Source organism: Dendrobates tinctorius, unplaced genomic scaffold (assembly GCF_039654945.1).
Source record: "Dendrobates tinctorius isolate UK_male_01 unplaced genomic scaffold, ASM3965494v1 ptg000014l, whole genome shotgun sequence".
NCBI classification, from domain to species: Eukaryota; Metazoa; Chordata; class Amphibia; order Anura; family Dendrobatidae; genus Dendrobates; species Dendrobates tinctorius.
The window spans coordinates 14,521,824-14,541,759 of record NW_027361682.1 but is presented as its reverse complement, the minus strand read 5'-3'; the positions used below and the strand labels follow the sequence as shown (position 1 = coordinate 14,541,759).

General features: G+C 41.1%; 1 protein-coding gene across 9 annotated transcripts in view; it reads right to left on the bottom strand.

Moving 5' to 3' along the window:
- Window positions 1–19,936, bottom strand: part of ARHGAP44 (Rho GTPase activating protein 44) — a 160,485-nt gene that overhangs the window by 59,073 nt on the left and 81,476 nt on the right. For 8 of the 9 annotated variants that reach the window (XM_073559646.1, XM_073559649.1, XM_073559650.1 and 5 more), the window contains exons 2-5: window positions 6,872–6,911; window positions 6,494–6,598; window positions 1,609–1,685; window positions 1,032–1,143 (exon numbers count right to left, since the gene is read on the bottom strand). In XM_073559646.1, coding sequence (XP_073415747.1) covers window positions 1,032–1,143; window positions 1,609–1,685; window positions 6,494–6,598; window positions 6,872–6,911 — 334 coding nt within the window. The remainder of the gene's footprint in view (window positions 1–1,031; window positions 1,144–1,608; window positions 1,686–6,493; window positions 6,599–6,871; window positions 6,912–19,936) is intronic. The other variant, XM_073559642.1, reaches the window with a different exon arrangement.

The following is a 19,936-nucleotide window of genomic DNA, read 5'->3' as shown; positions in this document are numbered from 1 at the left end:
GCCTGTCTCCTGTTTGCGCCTCCAGTCTCTTGACACTACGCTGACAGACACAGCAAGCCTTCTTGCCATAGCTCGCATTGATGTGCCATCCTGGATGAGCTGCACAACCTGAACCACTTGTGTGGGTTGTAGAGTCCGTCTCAAGCTACCACGAGTGTGAAAGCACAACCAACATTCAAAAGTGACCAAAACATCAGCCAGAAAGCATTGGTACTGAGATGTGGTCTGTGGTCCCCACCTGCAAAACCAACTCCTTTATTGAGTGTGTCTTGATAATTGCCAAAAATGTCCATCTGTTGTCTATTCCATTTGCACAACAGCATGTGAAATTGATTGTCAAACAGTGTTGCTTCCTAAGTAGACAGCTTGATTTCACAGAAGTTTGATTTACTTGGAGTTATATTCTGTTGTTTAAGTGTTCCCTTTATTTTTTTTAGCAGTGTAATTGGTGTCTTAGAAACCATGGATGGGATGGAGACAACCCAGCATCAGTGAAAAACAACTGCTGGAGTGCACCATTAAAGGAGTGCTTGGCTTGGCAGAGCTGACCACTCCCAAATAAAGGGAGAGAACAAAAGTGGGGGACCTGGGCAGTAGTACAGAGGGGCAGCCGGTGATCAGAAGGTGAATATGGACTTATTTTCAGAGAACACGCTGGTACAATAAAAAAGAGGCGCACGATCCCTTTAAATGGGTATTCTCATCAATATATCGCTAGCATACGCCATCACTTTATGATTGGTAAAAATCCGAAACCAACCCGTGGTCTTAAAAGGGGGGTGATTTAATGCTGTGCCTCCTTCTAACTTTGCAGAAGTGGCCGCCCGCTTGTGCACGGAGCTGCGGTACCCCAACTGGGTGACCAGGAGTGCTGCTGCTAAAGAGCTATTTTGGAGATGACCCTCCTTCATTCCCAGTGTTGGTGGACGTCCCAAAAAACAGACCCTCACCATCATAAAGTGATACCGTATCCCAGATGAGAATACCCCCTTAAGACTGCCAAGGAGGACACCTATATATGCCCCACGTACCTCTGAGAGCACGAACAGCGGCTCCACTACGTCCCTCTCCACCTCCTGCTCGAAGTGGATCAGCTCCTGTGCTAGTTTGTCCTCAGCTTCCCCGCACAACTTCAGCATCTTCCTAGAAAATAACAAGGAAAAACGCAGAAAGCAATCACTACAGTGCCACCTAAGCAGAATAAAGTGAGGAACTGTACAGCCGCAGTGTGAGCAAGATTAGGTAACGACAGGGATAAAGGTTGGAATGGAAACCGGCAGTAACCACCGATCCACCAAGCCACTGCACGACCAGCTCTCCCCTCACCTACTGTATCCTCACCCATCCCTTGTAGATTGTGAGCCCTCGCGGGCAGGGTCCTCTCTCCTCCTGTACCAGTAGTGACTTGTATTGTTTAAGATTACTGTACTTGTTATGTATACCCCTCCTCACATGTACAGCGCCATGGAACAAATGGCGCTATAATAAATAATAATAATAATAATAATAATAATAAAGCCCTGGAAGTTTCCATTCACTGACAACAAGAAAAAGTGATACATTTCAGAATGAAGATGATGTACAAATACTAATAATTCTGGGCCTCACCCGAGCAAAGAGTCATCACCCAACACCGCAGACCCCTCCATGAGACATTGAGCCAAGGTGATAAGAGGTAACTTCTTCTGTGGGAAAGAAAAGAGGAATACGGTACTCAAATCCACAAAAGATACTGAGTGATTCTGCAAATTTTCTCTGTGTATCTGGTGACATTATGGGTTATACTCAAGTCACATCCGAAGCTGCGTTCAGATACATGTTATGGAGGCACTGTGAGGCCTCCATCTTTATGGGGGAAGCATTGAACAGCCTGCATCATGATGGGGGCAGGCTCTGGCCTGAAACATTAGGGGGACGGCGCGCTCTGTGGCCTGCACCATTATGGAGGTACTGTGTGTCCTGCACCATTATGGGCGCACAGTGAGGCCTGCACTATTTTAAGGTGCAGGGCGACCTGCATTACATTTGGGGAACACTGCGGCTGGCCCTGTTATGGAGCTACTATGTGACCTTCACTATTATGGGGACATTGTGCGGCCTGCACAATTATAGGGCATTGTGTAGTCTGTACTGTTATAGAAGCATTGCCTGGCCTGCATGATTATGGGGGTACTGTGTGGTCTGCGCCATTTTTGGGACACACTATCGCTGAACCTATTATGGAGGCACTGTGCTTCACTGTGATGGAGATGATGTGCTCCCTGCACTGCTATGGAGGCACTGTGCAGCCTGCATCATTATAGAGGCACTATGCAGCCAGCACTATTATGAAGGCACTGTGCGATCTGTACCGCTATGGATGCACTGTGCGTCCTGCACTGTTATGGGGGCACTGTGCGACTTGCTCCACTATGGAGGCACTGTGCGACCTGCTTCATTATGAAGGCTTTGTCTGTACTGCCCTATTGTGGAGACACAGAATTGTATCTTAATTAACCAGATGACTATTTTTAGCAAGCCAGAAAGAATAGACTATTATCTATGTGTTGACTTTTGAATTTAAGCATTTCTTTTTGGATGGTAAAGAAAACAGACTTTTGCTTGTGTAAGCCTGTAATATAGACTTGCAAGCAGATATTTCATATAAGATATTGTGCTCTTATCCTTGATGAGTACTGATGTTTCCTGATATGCAACTTATGCATTGGGAAGGCCAGATAGTTTTGGGACTTCAAAAACAGAGGAGAAAAACTGTGCAAATAGATTAACCCCTTTACCCCCAAGGGTGGTTTGCACGTTAAAGACCGGGCCAATTTTTACAATTCTGACCACTGTCCCTTTATGAGGTAATAACTCTGAAACGCTTCTATGGATCCCGGTGATTCTGACAGTTTTCTCGTGACATAGTGTACTTCATGTTAGTGGTAAAATTTCATTCATATAACTCGCGCTTATTTGTGTAAAAAACGGAAATTTGGCAAAAATTTTGAAAATTTCGCAATTTTCCAACTTTGAATTTTTATGCCCTTAAATCACAGAGATACAGTATGGCACACAAAAAACTTAATAAATAACATTTACCACATGTTTACATTACATCAGCATAATTTTGGAACCAAAATTTTTTTTTTTAAGAAGTTAAAAGTTGACCATCGATTTCTCATTTTACACCATCTTTTTTTAGGGACCACATCACATTTGAAGTCACTTTGAGGGGTCTATATGATAGAAAATACCCAAAAGTGACACCATTCTATAAACTGCACCCCTCAAGGTGCTCAAAACCACATTCAAGAAGTTTATTAACCCTTCAGGTGCTTCACAGGAATTTTTTAAATGTTTAAAAAAAAACAAACTGAACATTTAACCAAAAAAATTACTTCAGGTCCAATTTTTTTTTTATTTTACCAAGGGTAACAGGAGAAATTAGACTGCAAAAGTTATTCTGCAATTTGTCCTGAGTACACTGATATGTGATATGTGGGGGGGAACCACTGTTTTGGCGCATAGCAGAGCTCAGAAGGGAAGGAGCGCCGTTTGCCTTTTTCAACGCAAAATTGGCTGGAATTGAGATTGGACGCCATGTCACGTTTGGAGAGCCCCTAATGTGCCTAAACGGTGGAAACTCCCCACAATTTACACCTCCAATTTTTATTTTTCCAAGGGTAACAGGAGAAATTGGACCCCAAAAGTTGTTGTGCAATTTGTCCTGAGTAGGCTGACACCCCACATGTGGGGGTAAACCACTGTTATTGTGCAATTTGTCCTGTTATTGTTAAAAGTTATTGGGCACATGGCAGAGCTCGGAAGGGAAGCAGAGCCATTTGACTTTTTTGGCTGGAATTGAGATTGGACGCCATGTCGCGTTTGGAAAGCCCCTGATGTGCCTAAACAGTGGAAACCCCCCACAAATGACACCATTTGGGAAAATAGACCCCCCAAGAAACTTATCTAGATGTGTGGTGAGCACTTTTAACCCCCTTCACAGAAGTTTATAAAGTAGAGCCATAAAAATAAAAAAAATCATATTTTTTTCCCACAAACATGATATTTTTGCCCCCAATTTTTTATTTTGCCAAGGGTAACAGGAGAAATTGGAGCCCAAAAGTTGTTGTGCAATTTGTCCTGAGTAGGCTGATACCCTATATGTGGGGGTAAAGCACTGTTTGGGCGCATGGCAGAGCTTGGAAGGTAAGGAGCACCTTTTGACTTTTTCAACACAGAATTGGCTGGAATTGAGATCAGACGCCATGTTGCGTTTGGACAGCCCCTGATGTGCCTAAACAGTGGAACCCCCCCCAATTCTAACTCCAAACCTAACCCCAACACACCCCTAACCCTAATCTCAGCCCTAACCCTAATGGGAAAATGGAAATAAATACATTTTTTTTAACTTTTATTATTTTTCCCTAACTAAGGGTGTGATAACGGGGGGTTTGATTTACTATTTATGGCGGTTTTTATGCTTGGCAGCTGTCACACGCTAAAAGACGCTTTTTATTGTAAAAATAGTTTTTGCATCACCATTTTGAGAGCTATAATTTTTCCATATTTTGACCTACCGAGTCATGTGAGGTCTTATTTTTTGCGGGACGAGTTGACGTTTTTATTGGTACCATTTTCGGGCACATGACTTTTTTTATCGCTTTTCTGATTTTTGGGATGCAGAATGAACAAAAACCAGCATTTCAAGAATTTCTTTTGGGGGGATGTGTTTACACCGTTCCGCGTGGGGTAAAATTGATAAAGCGATTTTAGTCTTCGGGTCAGAACGGTTACAGCGATACCTCATTTATGTAGTTTTTTTTATGCTTTGGCGCTTTTATGCAATGAAAACAATTTTATATGAAAAATATTTTTGCATCGCTTTATTCTGCGAGCTATAACTTTTTTTCTTTTTTTGCTGATGATGCTGTATGGCGGCTCGTTTTTTTTGCGGGGCAAGATGACGTTTTCAGTGGTACCATGTTTATTTATATACATCTTTTTGATTGCGTGTTATTGCACTTTTTGTTCAGCGGTATGATAAAGCATTGTTTTTTGCTTTGTTTTTTATTTTTTATTTTTTAAGGGGTTCACTAAAGGGGTTAACTAGTAGGACAGTTTTATAGGGCAGGTCGTTACGGACGCGGCGATACTAAATATGTGTACTTTTATTGTTTGTTTGTTTTATTTCCAAAAAATGAATTTATTAGGGAATATTTTTTTTTTTTTTTATTTAGGGATTTATTATAAATTATTTTCACACGTTTTTTATCTTTTTTTAACTTTGCACAGGCACACCATCTGACAGGCGCTGCTGCAGGCTTTCTCAGAGCCTGCTCTCAGCAGGCACTGAGAAAGATGCCTCCCTGCAGGCCCCCGAGGCCATCTTGGATCCGGGAAGGAGAGTCTCGGAGCAGCGCAGCACATCGCGCTGCTCTGGGAGTCTCAGGGAAGCACACAGGGAGCCCACTCCCTGCCCGATGCTTCCCTAATCCCCCGGTATACTGCGATCATGTTTGATCGCAGTGTGCCAGGGGTTAATGTGCCGGGGGCGGTCCGTGACCGCCCCTGACACATAGTGCCGGGTGTCAGCTGTGATAATCATCTGACACCCGGCTGCAATCAGCGGCGCTCCCCCCCCCCGGGGGCGCCGCTGATCGCGCTGACGTACTATCCTGTCCCCGGTAATACGGGCCCGGGTACCGTGGATGGGATAGTACGTCTGATGTCAGAAAGGGGCTAAATAATCAATTAGATTAAATAATGCTATTTGATCTCATCTCCATTATTACCCTTTATGTAAATACTGAATGAAGGACACTTGTTAAGTATAAAAATAGGTTACATGTCACTGTATAGGAAGTCTGAGAGACAGAGAGAGAGACAGCCAGAGATTCTGCCAAAACATTCACGCACACATCATTGTTCCATCACGAGGGACATGGATCTATCATTGTACAGGAAACAACCTAGGGGACCTCGACCCTGGTTGGAAGAATACAGATCTGCTCCATTGACCATCGCTGAACCATGGATATGTTCGGAGAAGCAAGGTTGGCCTTGTAACTGAATGGAATGTCGTCTTCCTAAGCGTGTCGTTACCTCCTCTCTGTGTATGCCACAGGTGGGGTGGTCAACCCTTGGAGCTCTGAAGTCACAACTGCTATTATCCCGGAGAGTCAGCGGAAGGGTGGGACTCTGTAATGTGCACCATCTTGGGGTATTTTGCTAGGACTGTTCTACATATTATCTGCCTGTTTTGTAGTTCAATAAAGGGTTGCCACACTGTTCTACCCTCACCCTGCAGTGTCCAAGTAGCGTTTTGCCCTCATTAATGGGAGAGTGGGCGTTCGGCGGGACAATCCCTGGTCCATGCGGTTCCGGATAGCGGACTTGTGTGCCCGCCGACCCCCCTTGTCTCCACACCTGTTATGGGGGCACTGTTGATCTGCACCATCTTTGGGATACACTGTTGCTGGCCCTGTTATGGGCGCACTGTGTGTCTTACCGATCTTTTATCCGTCTCGGTCCCTTGCTGGCCCTGTAAACATGCAGTGAGCTTCTTGTGGGTGCTGTGGGTGACCTGTTTCACCAACTCCAGACGCTTCTCAACCTGCAAGGAACAGAAAGAAGTTAGAATAAGCTCCTTCCTCCAACACCTGACGTGACACTCTGTGGGGGGCTGCAATGTGGAACCCCAATACTAGCAGCTTCATGTCTTTACCACCCCAATATTTTAACCCAGTCCCCAACCAAAAATATCGATAGATGCTCCACTAATCCGGTGATCTGCAACCATGGAAGACTCATGGGGGCTCACTGTGTATATAGTCGGGGGGGGGGGTGCATACATTTATACAGCTCAGGTATATATGGTGACACTCACCTGCAAGAGATCGTCACTCAGAACCTCTGTCTTCTCGGCCCTAGGTAAAAGGAAGAAGCATTACTATAAAGCGCCTGCACATTAGGGTCACCCTGTAAGGACCCTGCTCCTAATACTATATAACGCTCACAGTTTGTAATAACCTACAAAAAGATCAGCAAATATCTGAAATACTCTGCGCTGTTGGGAATCCTGCTCCTTGTACCATGTACATTTTAGTCTGAAATCTCCCACAAGACCAGCATACCTCTCATCTGAGATACTCAGCGCTGCTGCAAACACTCCTCCTCATCAATACATCAAAACAAATTCAGCTCTGCTCTCAGCAACACAACAGGTCACTGTGCCATACCATCAGGCGCTTCTCGAAGGGGACGCGCTATCATTTCAAAAGTGTCCAGTTTTTCTTCTGTTTATATTCCTCTAGATCTCTCGAGTATTACGCTATTAGCTATTTTGAAATCCGCCCTCCGGTTCCACAGCTATGGGCCTTTTAATTTAGAGCTAATGGTTATGGTTTTAATATCATGGGGCGTGTCCTTACACTACTTTGCATAATTGGATTGTGAGCCACACCCCTTCCGTAAAGGCCATAAATATTAACTCTAAAAGACAAGGCCCATATCTCTGGAACCATATATTGAACTAAAAAAAAAACAAGAAACAAATTGCTCAGGGAAGTAGAGGGAACAAAGTAAGAACAAAGACTGGACATTTTTGACCTGATGACAATTCATCTTTAAATATTCTGTGCTACAGAGATATTTCTAATATACAAAGCCTCGAATATTCATTTTGTTCCATCTTTCTTCTAGAATAACGGACGAGGAATGAAGCCAAATGCTGCCATCAGTGAGAAGCATAATGAGCTGCACAGGGTCCGAGCGGACCAGTTGCCCTCGGCGCTCACCCAGTGAGTCTCTATGGAAATCTCGCTATGGTTAATAATTAGAACAAATTAAGAAATATCAATGGTTCCCGGCAGGAGATGCATCCCGGGGGGGAGGCTGCGGCCCGTCCATATCACACTCCAGCAGACATCTTATGAATGGTGATTTCTGCCCCCGGACACACAAGGCCTAAATCCAACATCTCTGTATTCCTGACATGGAGGAGAGAGGAATCCTGCACTCACAGCACAGACCCCCGAGAGCAGCAGCGGCCCAGACATGTGCTGTCCAGCAGAGGGCTGTGTACTGTGCATCTAATCCTACCATGTGTGATACTGTCTGCTGAGCTATGTATCTAACCCTATCATGTGTGATACTGTCTGCTGAGCTGTGTATCTAACCCTATCATGTGTGATACTGTCGGCTAAGCTGTCTATCTAATCCTATCATGTGTGATACTGTCTGCTGAGCTGTGTATCTAATCCTATCATGTGTGATACTGTCTGCTGAGCTGTGTATCTAATCCTATCCTGTGTGATACTGTCTGCTGAGCTGTGTATCTAATCCTATCATATGGGATACTGTCTGCTGAGCTGTGTATCTAATCCTATCTTGTGTGATACTGTCTGCTGAGCTGTGTATCTAATACTATCATGTGTGATACTGTCTGCTGAGCTGTGTATCTAATCCTATCATATGGGATACTGTTTGCTGAGCTGTGTATCTAATCCTATCTTGTGTGATACTGTCTGCTGAGCTGTGTATCTAATCGTATCATGTATGACACTGTCTACTGTTTCTTTGTAGTTCAGTTCACCTGTGATACTGTGGGATGAACTACTGTATCTAAGCCTATCAGCAATCAGATACGTCATACATATTTTAGTCATTGGATTACTTGGAACGAAAAGTTGCCACTCAAAAAAAAAATTCTCTTACACTTCATCGACTGAAATATATAAAAATATATATATCGGTCTCAGAATATGGCAACACAAACCAATTTTTTTCATTTTTATAAAGTTCTGAATGTTTCTTCAACTACGGTACATCCAAAGAGAAGCCAAAGATAAAACCAGGCAAATCTGTGCCTCGACTTTGCTGATATTTACAGAGCATAATGTGAATAACCAGAGTCAGGGAATTACTAACCAGAGAAGAATGAGAAAATAAAATAATCTACAACGAGACAACAATCTACCCTATATACTAGAATATAACTACTATAATACTGCCCCTATATACTAGAATATAACTACTATAATACTGCCCCTATGTACAAGAATATAACAACTATAATACTGCTCTCTATGTACAAGAATATAACTACTATAATACTGCCCCTATGTACAAGAATATAACTACTATAATACTGCCCCTATGTACAAGAATATAACTACTATAATACTGCCCCTATGTACAAGAATATAACTACTATAATACTGCCCCTATATACTAGAATATAACTACTATAATACTGCCCCTATGTACAAGAATATAACTACTATAATACTGCCCCTAAGTACAAGAATATAACTACTATAATACTGCTAGCATTCAGGGTCGCGGAACGGCGTTGGAAGAAAACACGCCTGCCAGACGACTTCACTGCTTTGAAACAAGCTACACTTGCTTTTAAATCAGCCCTCACCTCTGCTAAACAGACCTATTTCACAAACCTTGTATCTTCATTATCCCACAACCCAAAACAACTGTTCAGCACATTTAACTCTCTCCTCTGCCCATCACTGCCACCTCCACTCTCTGCTCAGGACTTTGCCACCTATTTCAAAAACAAGATCGACCAAACAAGGCAAACATTTACTGTTCCACCACCTCAACCACTCCACATACCAGACCTCTGCCCTTCTCTAATAACCTCCTTCTCCAACATCACTGAAGGAGAGCTAATCTCCTTTCCAAATCACGCCTCACCACCTGTGCACTTCACCCCATCCCTTCCCACCTGCTCCCCAACCTCACTAACATGATCTTTACAGCCCTAACCCATCTCTTCAACCTATCCCTATCTTCTGGTACATTCCCCTCTGCCTTCAAACATGCTACCATTACACCCATCCTCAAAAAATCAAACCTTGACCCAACTGCTATGCCCAGCTATCGCCCCATATCACTGTTCCTGTTTGCTTCCAAACTCCTTGAACAGCATGTGCAGGCTCAACTTTCCTCCCACTTCTCATCTAACTCCCTCTTTGACATCCTGCAATCTGGCTTCCGCCCCCACCACTCCTCTGAAACTGCCCTGACCAAAATTACTAATGACTTACTCACAGCCAAAGCTATCAGACAGTTCTCCATCCTCCTCCTTCTCAACCTGTCCTCTGCCTTTGACAATGTTGACCACTGCCTTCTGCTACAGATTCTTTCTTCCCTTGGCATCAAAGACCTTGCACTGTCCTGGATTTCCTCATACCTTTCTGACCACACATTCAGCGTTTCCCACTCCCACACTACCTCCTCATCCCGCCCTCTCTCTGTTGGAGTCCCCCAAGGTTCTGTCCTGGGGCCCCTACTTTTTTCCATCTATACTCTTGGCCTAGGACTCGTAAAGTCCCATGGCTTCCAGTACCACCTGTATGCGGACGACACTCAGATCTACCTCTTTGGCCCAGAATCCCGCAGTGTCTATCAGCCATATCCTTGTTTTTCACCTCTCGCTTCCTAAAACTCAATGTAGACAAAACTGAACTCATTATCTTTCCTCCATCTCACGTATCTTCCCTACCCGATCTATCTATTATGGTAAACGGCATCACGCTCTCTCCCGCACCTGAAATCCACTGCCTCGGAGTAACTCTCGACTCTGCCCTGTCCTTCAAGCCACATGTCCAAACTCTTGCCACCTCCTGTCGCCTCCAACTCAAAAATATTTCCAGAATCCGTCCCTTCCTCAGCCCTCAATCTACTAAAACTCTTGTACATGCCCTCATCATCTCCCGCCTTGACTACTGCAACACTCTCCACTGTGGCCTCCCTGCTAACTCTCTTGCACCACTCCAGTCTGTGCTCAACTCTGCTGCCCGACTTATCCACCTCTCTCCTCGCTACTCCCCTGTCTCTCCTCTCCGCAATTCCCTCCACTGGCTCCCAATTCTCCAACGAATCCAGTTCAAACTACTAACACTTACATACAAAGCCATCCACAACCTTTCCCCTCCCTATATCTCTGAACTAATCTCCCAATATCTTCCCTCACGTACTCTTCGATCCCCCCAAGACCTCCTATTCTCCACCACATTTATTCGTTCCTCACACAACCGCCTCCAAGTTTTCTCCCCAATATCCCCTATCCTCTGGAACTCCATGCCTCAACACGTCCGATTATCCACCACCCTCGGATCCTTCAAACGGAACCTGAAAACCCGTCTTTTCAGGAAAGCTTATAGACTGCAATAACCATTCTGCCGTCTCACCAGCACCTGAGCTGCCGCCTCATCACCGCCAGAGCTGCTGCACCCCCGACCTTCTGTCTATCCCATAGAATGTAAGTCCGCAAGGACAGGGTCCTCTCCCCTCTGTACCAGTCTGTCATTGTAAATTTGTTTACTGTTAGCGATATCTATAACTTTGTACGTAACTCCCCCTTCTCATGTACAGCACCATGGAATTAATGGCGCTATATAAATAAATAATAATAATACTATAACACTGCCTCTATGTATAAGAATAAAGTATTAAACGCTAAAATGAAATCTACTCAAAAAAAAAAAAAAAACAGCAGATTTCCACAAAACACATTTCTGATATAATAGTGTCAGAGTGCAGGCTTATTATATACATCTGGATCAGTAGTGCATTTCACATAATGAGCTGATTCATTCCTCGTGTAACTGCGGTAGCGCTCAGAAAAGGAAATTGTACTGTCCTCATGTAGCTCAGATTCGCAGCCAGCGATTCCTCTGAGCCTCTCCTGTCATATTGCATCAGCTTGTATGGCCGTGAAGTCAAAAACCGTACAGAGTAGAGGAGCCAAGCTCCTTGCCGAGCGCTCCCGCGCCTATAGGAGAATTCTGGGAAAAGCCGCGTGTCACTGCCGCCCAGCGTGAAGCTAAGCAAATGGGACAGGACGTCATTGTGCTGTGTATTGTACGACCATCTTATAAGATGGCCTGCGGAGGGGAAGCAATGGATTTTAAGAAAGAGATTGACTTTTTATCTGATAAGGGAAAGTGTGCCCAAATATATGGAATTTAATTCAGGTCAGACGTAAGACTGCAGAACATCACTGATGCCACGTGCAAAATATCAAAGAAAGCCACCATGAAAGTCAACTGGTGAAGGTTACAGACACATTCATCTATCTATCTTAAAGAAGCACTCCTCCTCCCATGAAAGATTTTATCCTCTTCCTACATTGCAATTATCACATTATATAGCACTGTCTACGTACAATTGCTCACTCCACCCTGTAAATTCTTCTCTTTTTCATTAGGTCTATGACGTCACATAGTTAAATGCTGACTAGATAAATCTTTCTAAGCTTTACAGTTATGTGAAAAAGTGTTTGCTCCCTTCCTGATTTCCCATTCTTGCAAGTTTGTCAGACGTAAATGTTCCAGATCACCAAACAAGTTTAAATATTAGACAAAGATAACACGAGGAAACGTAAAATGCAGCTTTTAAATGAAGGTTTTTATTATTAAGGGAAAAAGATATCCAAAACCTGCATGGTCCTGTGTGAAAAATTGATTGCCCCCCCCCCCCCCCCTTAAAACATAAATTAACTGTGGTTTATCACATCTTTGGGAAGCGGAGTTCAAATGCCCTAAACACACCTGTTCTCAATCAAGGAATCACTTAAATAAGACCTGCCTGACAAAGTGAAGTAGACGAAAAGATCATCAAAAGCTAGACATCATGCCGCGATCCAAAGAAATTCTTGACCAAATGAGAGACAAAGTAATTGAGATCTATTAATCTGGAAAAGGTTATAAAGCCATTTCTAAAGCTTTGGGACTCCAGTGAACCACAATGAGAGCCATTATTCACAAATGGCAAAAACATGGAACAGTTGTGAACCTTCACAGGTGTTACTAGCCCACCAAAATTACCCTAAGAGCACAGCAGCAACTCATCCCAGAGGTCACAAAATACCCACAACAACATACAAAGAACTGCAGGCCTCACTTGCCTCAGTTAAGATCAGTGTTCATGACTCCAGCATAAGAAAGAGACTGGGCAAAAATGACCAGCATGGCAGAGCGCCAAAATTAAGACTTTGGAGTGGTCTAGTCAAAGTCCTGACCTTAATCCACTTGAGATGCTGTGGCATGACCTGAAAAGGCAGTTCATGTTCGGAAACCCCCCCACCATGGCTGAATTACAACAAATTCTGCAAAGAGGAGTGCATCAAAATTCCTCCAAAGCGCTGTAAAAAACTTATTACCAGTTATCGCAAACGCTTGATTGCAGTTGTTTCTGCTAAGGGTGGTCCAACCAGTTATTAAATTTAGGGGGCAATCACTTTTTCACTCAGGGCCCTGAAAGTTTGGATTTAGTTTTCCCTTAATAATAAAGAGCTTTATTTAAAAACAGCATATTGTGTTTACTTGTGTTATCTTTGTCTAATGGTTAACATTTGATTGTGACACATTAAGTGTGCCAAACAGGCAAAACAATAGGAAATCAAGACGGGGGAAACACCTTTTCACACAACTGTATGTAGAAACTGGAGGTCAATTTTCTCTGCAAAAGTCATTTGAAAAGGTGAGAGCAGCTGGGTCAGGTGTTGAAGAGGGGAATGTAATATGTACTTAAATAGAAAGATGTAGTATTGTAGTTATATTCTTGCACATAGGTGGCAGTATTATAGTAGTTACAGTGGGGAAAAAAAGTATTTAGTCAGTCAGCAATAGTGCAAGTTCCACCACTTAAAAAGATGAGAGGCGTCTGTAATTTACATCATAGGTAGACCTCAACTATGGGAGACAAACTGAGAAAAAAAAATCCAGAAAATCACATTGTCTGTTTTTTTTTTCATTTTATTTGCATATTATGGTGGAAAATAAGTATTTGGTCAGAAACAAAATTTCATCTCAATACTTTGTGATATATCCTTTGTTGGCAATGACAGAGGTCAAACGTTTTCTGTAAGTCTTCACAAGGTTGCCACACACTGTTGTTGGTATGTTGGCCCATTCCTCCATGCAGATCTCCTCTAGAGCAGTGATGTTTTTGGCTTTTCGCTTGGCAACACGGACTTTCAACTCCCTCCAAAGGTTTTCTATAGGGTTGAGATCTGGAGACTGGCTAGGCCACTCCAGGACCTTGAAATGCTTCTTACGAAGCCACTCCTTCGTTGCCCTGGCGGTGTGCTTTGGATCATTGTCATGTTGAAAGACCCAGCCACGTTTCATCTTCAATGCCCTTGCTGATGGAAGGAGGTTTGCACTCAAAATCTCACGATACATGGCCCCATTCATTCTTTCATGTACCCGGATCAGTCGTCCTGGCCCCTTTGCAGAGAAACAGCCCCAAAGCATGATGTTTCCACCACCATGCTTTACAGTAGGTATGGTGTTTGATGGATGCAACTCAGTATTCTTTTTCCTCCAAACACGACAAGTTGTGTTTCTTCCAAACAGTTCCAGTTTGGTTTCATCAGACCATAGGACATTCTCCCAAAACTCCTCTGGATCATCCAAATGCTCTCTAGCAAACTTCAGACGGGCCCGGACATGTACAGGCTTAAGCAGTGGGACACGTCTGGCACTGCAGGATCTGAGTCCATGGTGGCGTAGTGTGTTACTTATGGTAGGCCTTGTTAAATTGGTCCCAGCTCTCTGCAGTTCATTCACTAGGTCCCCCCGCGTGGTTCTGGGATTTTTGCTCACCGTTCTTGTGATCATTCTGACCCCACGGGGTGGGATTTTGCGTGGAGCACCAGATCGAGGGAGATTATCAGTGGTCTTGTATGTCTTCCATTTTCTAATTATTGCTCCCACAGTTGATTTCTTCACTCCAAGCTGGTTGGCTATTGCAGATTCAGTCTTCCCAGCCTGGTGCAGGGCTACAATTTTGTTTCTGGTGTCCTTTGACAGCTCTTTGGTCTTCACCATAGTGGAGTTTGGAGTCAGACTGTTTGAGGGTGTGCACAGGTGTCTTTTTATACTGATAACAAGTTTAAACAGGTGCCATTACTACAGGTAATGAGTGGAGGAAAGAGGAGACTCTTAAAGAAGAAGTTACAGGTCTGTGAGAGCCAGAAATCTTGATTGCTTGTTTCTGACCAAATACTTATTTTCCACTATAATATGCAAATAAAATGAAAAAAAAACAGACAATGCGATTTTCTGGATTTTTTTTCTCAGTTTGTCTCCCATAGTTGAGGTCTACCTATGATGTAAATTACAGACGCCTCTCATCTTTTTAAGTGGTGGAACTTGCACTATTGCTGACTAACTAAATACTTTTTTTCCCCACTGTATATTCTTGTACATAGGGGGGCAGTATTATAGTAGTTATATTCTTGTACATAGGAGCAGTATTATAGTAGTTATATTCTTGTACATAGGGGCAGTATTATAGTAGTTATATTCTTGTACATAGGGGCAGTATTATAGTAGTTATATTCTTGTATATAGGGGCAGTATTATAGTAGTTATATTCTTGTACATAGGGACAGTATTATAGTAGTTATATTCTTGTACATAGGGACAGTATTATAGTAGTTATATTCTTGAACATAGGCGCAGTATTATAGTAGTTATATTCTTGTACACGGAGCAGTATTATATTAGTCATATTCTTGTACATAGGGGGCAGTATTATAGTAGTTATATTCTTGTACATAGGGGCAGTATTATAGTAGTTATATTCTTGTACATAGGGACAGTATTATAGTAGTTATATTCTTGTACATAGGGGCAGTATTATAGTAGTTATATTCTTGCACACGGAGCAGTATTATATTAGTCATATTCTTGTACATAGGGAGCAGTATTTTAGTAGTTATATTCTTGAACATAGGGGCAGTATTATAATAGTTATATTCTTGTACATAGGGGGCAGTATTATAGTAGTTATATTCTTGTACATAGGGGCAGTATTATAGTAGTTATATTCTTGCACATAGGGGCAGTATTATAGTAGTTATATTCTTGTACATAGGGGGCAGAATTATAGTAGTTATATTCTTGTAAATAGGGACAGTATTATAGTAGTTATATTCTTGTACATAGGGGGCAGTATTATAGTAGTTATATTCTTGTACATAAGGGCAGTATTATAATAGTTATATTCTTGTACATAGTGACAGTATTATAGTAGTTATATTCTTGAACATAGGCGCAGTATTATAGTAGTTATATTCTTGTACACGGAGCAGTATTATATTAGTCATTCTTGTACATAGGGGGCAGTATTATAGTAGTTATATTCTTGTACATAGGGGCAGTATTAAAGTAGTTATATTCTTGTACATAGGGACAGTATTATAGTAGTTATATTCTTGTACATAGGAGCAGTATTATAGTAGTTATAATCTTGTGCATGGTGGGCAGTATTATAGCAGTTATATTCTATAACATAGGGAGCAGTATTTTTGTAGTTATATTCTTGTACATAGGGACAGTATTATAGTAGTTATATTCTTGAACATAGGGGCAGTATTATAGTAGTTATATTCTTGTACACGGAGCAGTATTATATTAGTTATATTCTTGTACATAGGGGGCAGTATTATAGTAGCTATATTCTTGTACATAGGGACAGTATTATAGTAGTTATATTCTTGTACATAGGAGCAGTATTATAGTAGTTATAATCTTGTACATGGTGGGCAGTATTATAGCAGTTATATTCTGTAACATAGGGAGCAGTATTTTAGTAGTTATATTCTTGTACATAGGGACAGTATTATAGTAGTTATATTCTTGAACATAGGGGCAGTATTATAGTAGTTATATTCTTGTACACGGAGCAGTATTATATTAGTCATATTCTTGTACATAGGGAGCAGTATTTTAGTAGTTATATTCTTGTACATAGGGACAGTATTATAGTAGTTATATTCTTGAACATAGGGGCAGTATTATAATAGTTATATTCTTGTACATAGGGGGCAGTATTATAGTAGTTATCTTCTTGTACATAGGGGCAGTATTATAGTAGTTATATTCTTGCACATAGGGGGCAGTATTATAGTAGTTATATTCTTGTACATAGGGACAGTATTATAGTAGTTATATTCTTGAACATAGGGGCAGTATTATAATAGTTATATTCTTGTACATAGGGGGCAGTATTATAGTAGTTATATTCTTGTACATAGGGGCAGTATTATAGTAGTTATATTCTTGTACATAGGGGGCAGTATTATAGTAGTTATATTCTTGTACATAGGGACAGTATTATAGTAGTTATATTCTTGTACATAGGGGGCAGTATTATAGTAGTTATATTCTTGCACATAGGGACAGTATTATAGTAGTTATATTCTTGTACATGGGGGCAGTATTATAGTAGTTATATTCTTGTACATAGGAGCAGTATTATAGTAGTTAGAATCTTGTACATGGTGGGCAGTATTATAGCAGTTATATTCTATAACATAGGGAGCAGTATTTTAGTAGTTATATTCTTGAACATAGGGGCAGTATTATACTAGTTATATTCTTGTACACAGAGCAGTATTATAGTAGTTATATTCTTGTACATAGGGGCAGTATTATAGTAGTTATATTCTTGTACGTAAGGGCAGTATTATAGTAGTTATATTCTTGTACATAGGGACAGTATTATTGTAGTTATATTCTTGTACATAGGGGGCAGTATTATAGTAGTTATATTCTTGTACATATAATGCAGTATTATAGTAGTTATATTCTTGTGCATACGGGCACCATTATAGTAGTTATATTTCACGTACTTCCGAGACAGTATTAGGGTATGTCTCCACGTTCCGGATTGGCAGCGCTTTGAACGTAGGGGATACTCGCCCCGCCCAAAGCGCTGCCCCCTTTTGCACGCGTAGTGATTCCGCATGTGTTCATTGAACACACGCGGAATCACTGCATCCTATACATAGAACAGTGCTATTTCTCTTGCTGAGACTGTGCGTACAACAGCCTAGATCAATCACGATACAGACAGATCGAATGGCGTCCATAACCAAGCGCGCACGGCAAAAAGTGAGGGTCAGCCACAAACCAACATCAAATAAAAAAGCCAAGAAGCCAGCACTGCCTATGGTCAGAACGCAATGCATACAGTGCATATGCACATATTGGTTTCTAACTGTACTTTAAAGTGAGACAATTGGCAAACAATTGATCAATTCTTTGAGCCACCCCACCATGCCAAGGCATTCTCATTTGGAGCAGTCCTACTCTACGTTTTTTATATATGTTGTGCCATTACGGCCTCCTAAATGTATTAAAAGCAAGACTATATAAATACTTGGTTATGCATGCCATTTTATCTGTCTTTATTGTGATTGATATAGGCTGTTGTACTTTTTTTTTTTTTGCGTTGAAACACGTTTGTTTTTAATGTCTGGACTATGACTTAATTGTTTTTATGCTATTTGAAGTTATGGAATAAAAGAAAATGGATTTTATGGGCTTACAGCGCTGGACTTATTTTTTTCTAAGTTCTGAAAACTTGCCGCACAAGCAGCATCCGCGTGCTCCAGGAGGAGGTGAGCAGACACTAAACTTTTTTGCATATTTTCAATATTATAGTATATTCTTGTACATAGGAGCAGTATTATAGTAGTTATATTCTTCTACATAGGAGCAGTATTATAGTAGTTATATTCTTGTACATAGGGGCAGTATTATACATAGGTGACAGTATTATATTATTATAGTAGTTATATGCTTGTACATGGGGCAGTATTATAGTAGTTATATTCTTGTACATAGGGGCAGTATTATAGTAGTTATACTCTTGCACATGGGGCAGTATTATAGCAGTTATATTCTTGTACATAGCGGCAGTATTATAGCAGTTATATTCTTGTACATAGGGGGTAGTTTTATAGTAGTTATATTCTTGTACATAGGCAGCAGTGTTATAGTAGTTATATTCTTATACATAGGGGCAGTATTATAGTAGATATATTCTTGTACATACAGGGCAGTATTATAGTAGTTATATTCTTATACATAGGGATAGTATTATAGTAGTTATATTCTTGTACATAGGGGCAGTATTATAGTAGTTATATTATTGTACATAGGGGGCAGTATTATAGTAGTTATATTCCTGTACATATGGGGCAGCATTATAGTAGTTATATTCTTGTACATAGGGGCAGTATTATAGTAGTTATATTCTTGTACATAGGGGCAGTATTATAGTAGTTATATTCTTGTACATAGCGACAGTATTATAGTAGTTATATTCTTGTACATAGGGGGCAGTATTATAGTAGTTATATTCTTGTACATAGGCAGCAGTGTTATAGTAGCTATATTCTTGTACATGGGGGCAGTATTATAGTGGTTATATTCTTGTACATAGGCAGCAGTATTATAGTAGTTATATTCTTGTACATAGGGACAGTATTATATTAGTTATATTCTTGTACATAGGAGCCAGTACTATATTAGTTATATTCTTGTACATAGGAGCAGTATTATAGTAGTTATATTCTTGTACATAGGGAGAGTATTATAGTAGTTATATTCTTGTACATGAGGCAGTATTATAGTAGCTATATTCTTGTACATAGAGGGCAGAATTATAGTATCTATAATCTTGTATATAGGGGCAGTATAATAGTAGTTATAATCTTGCACATAGGGGCAGTATTATAGTAGGTATATTCTTGTACATAGGAGCAGTATTATAGTAGGTATATTCTTGTACATAGGAGCAGTATTATAGTAGTTATACTCTTGTACATAGGGGCAGTATTATAGTAGTTATATTCTTGTACATAGGAGCAGTATTTTAGTAGGTATATTCTTGTACATAGGGGGCAGTACTATATTACTCAGTAAAGGACAATGCTGAAGAAATAAGAAATTCCTGAATATTATTGGTACAACCAAGTTATTTAGGTAAACCTTGTATGGACCCCAGACCCTTTAAGTGGTAACAGTTTGTTTATTTACCACATTCTGAATACTAATCAGTCGGCTCTGTCATAATAATCTGGAGCTGATGATTGGACTCATTACTAAATAATCAAGAGCAGAATACAACA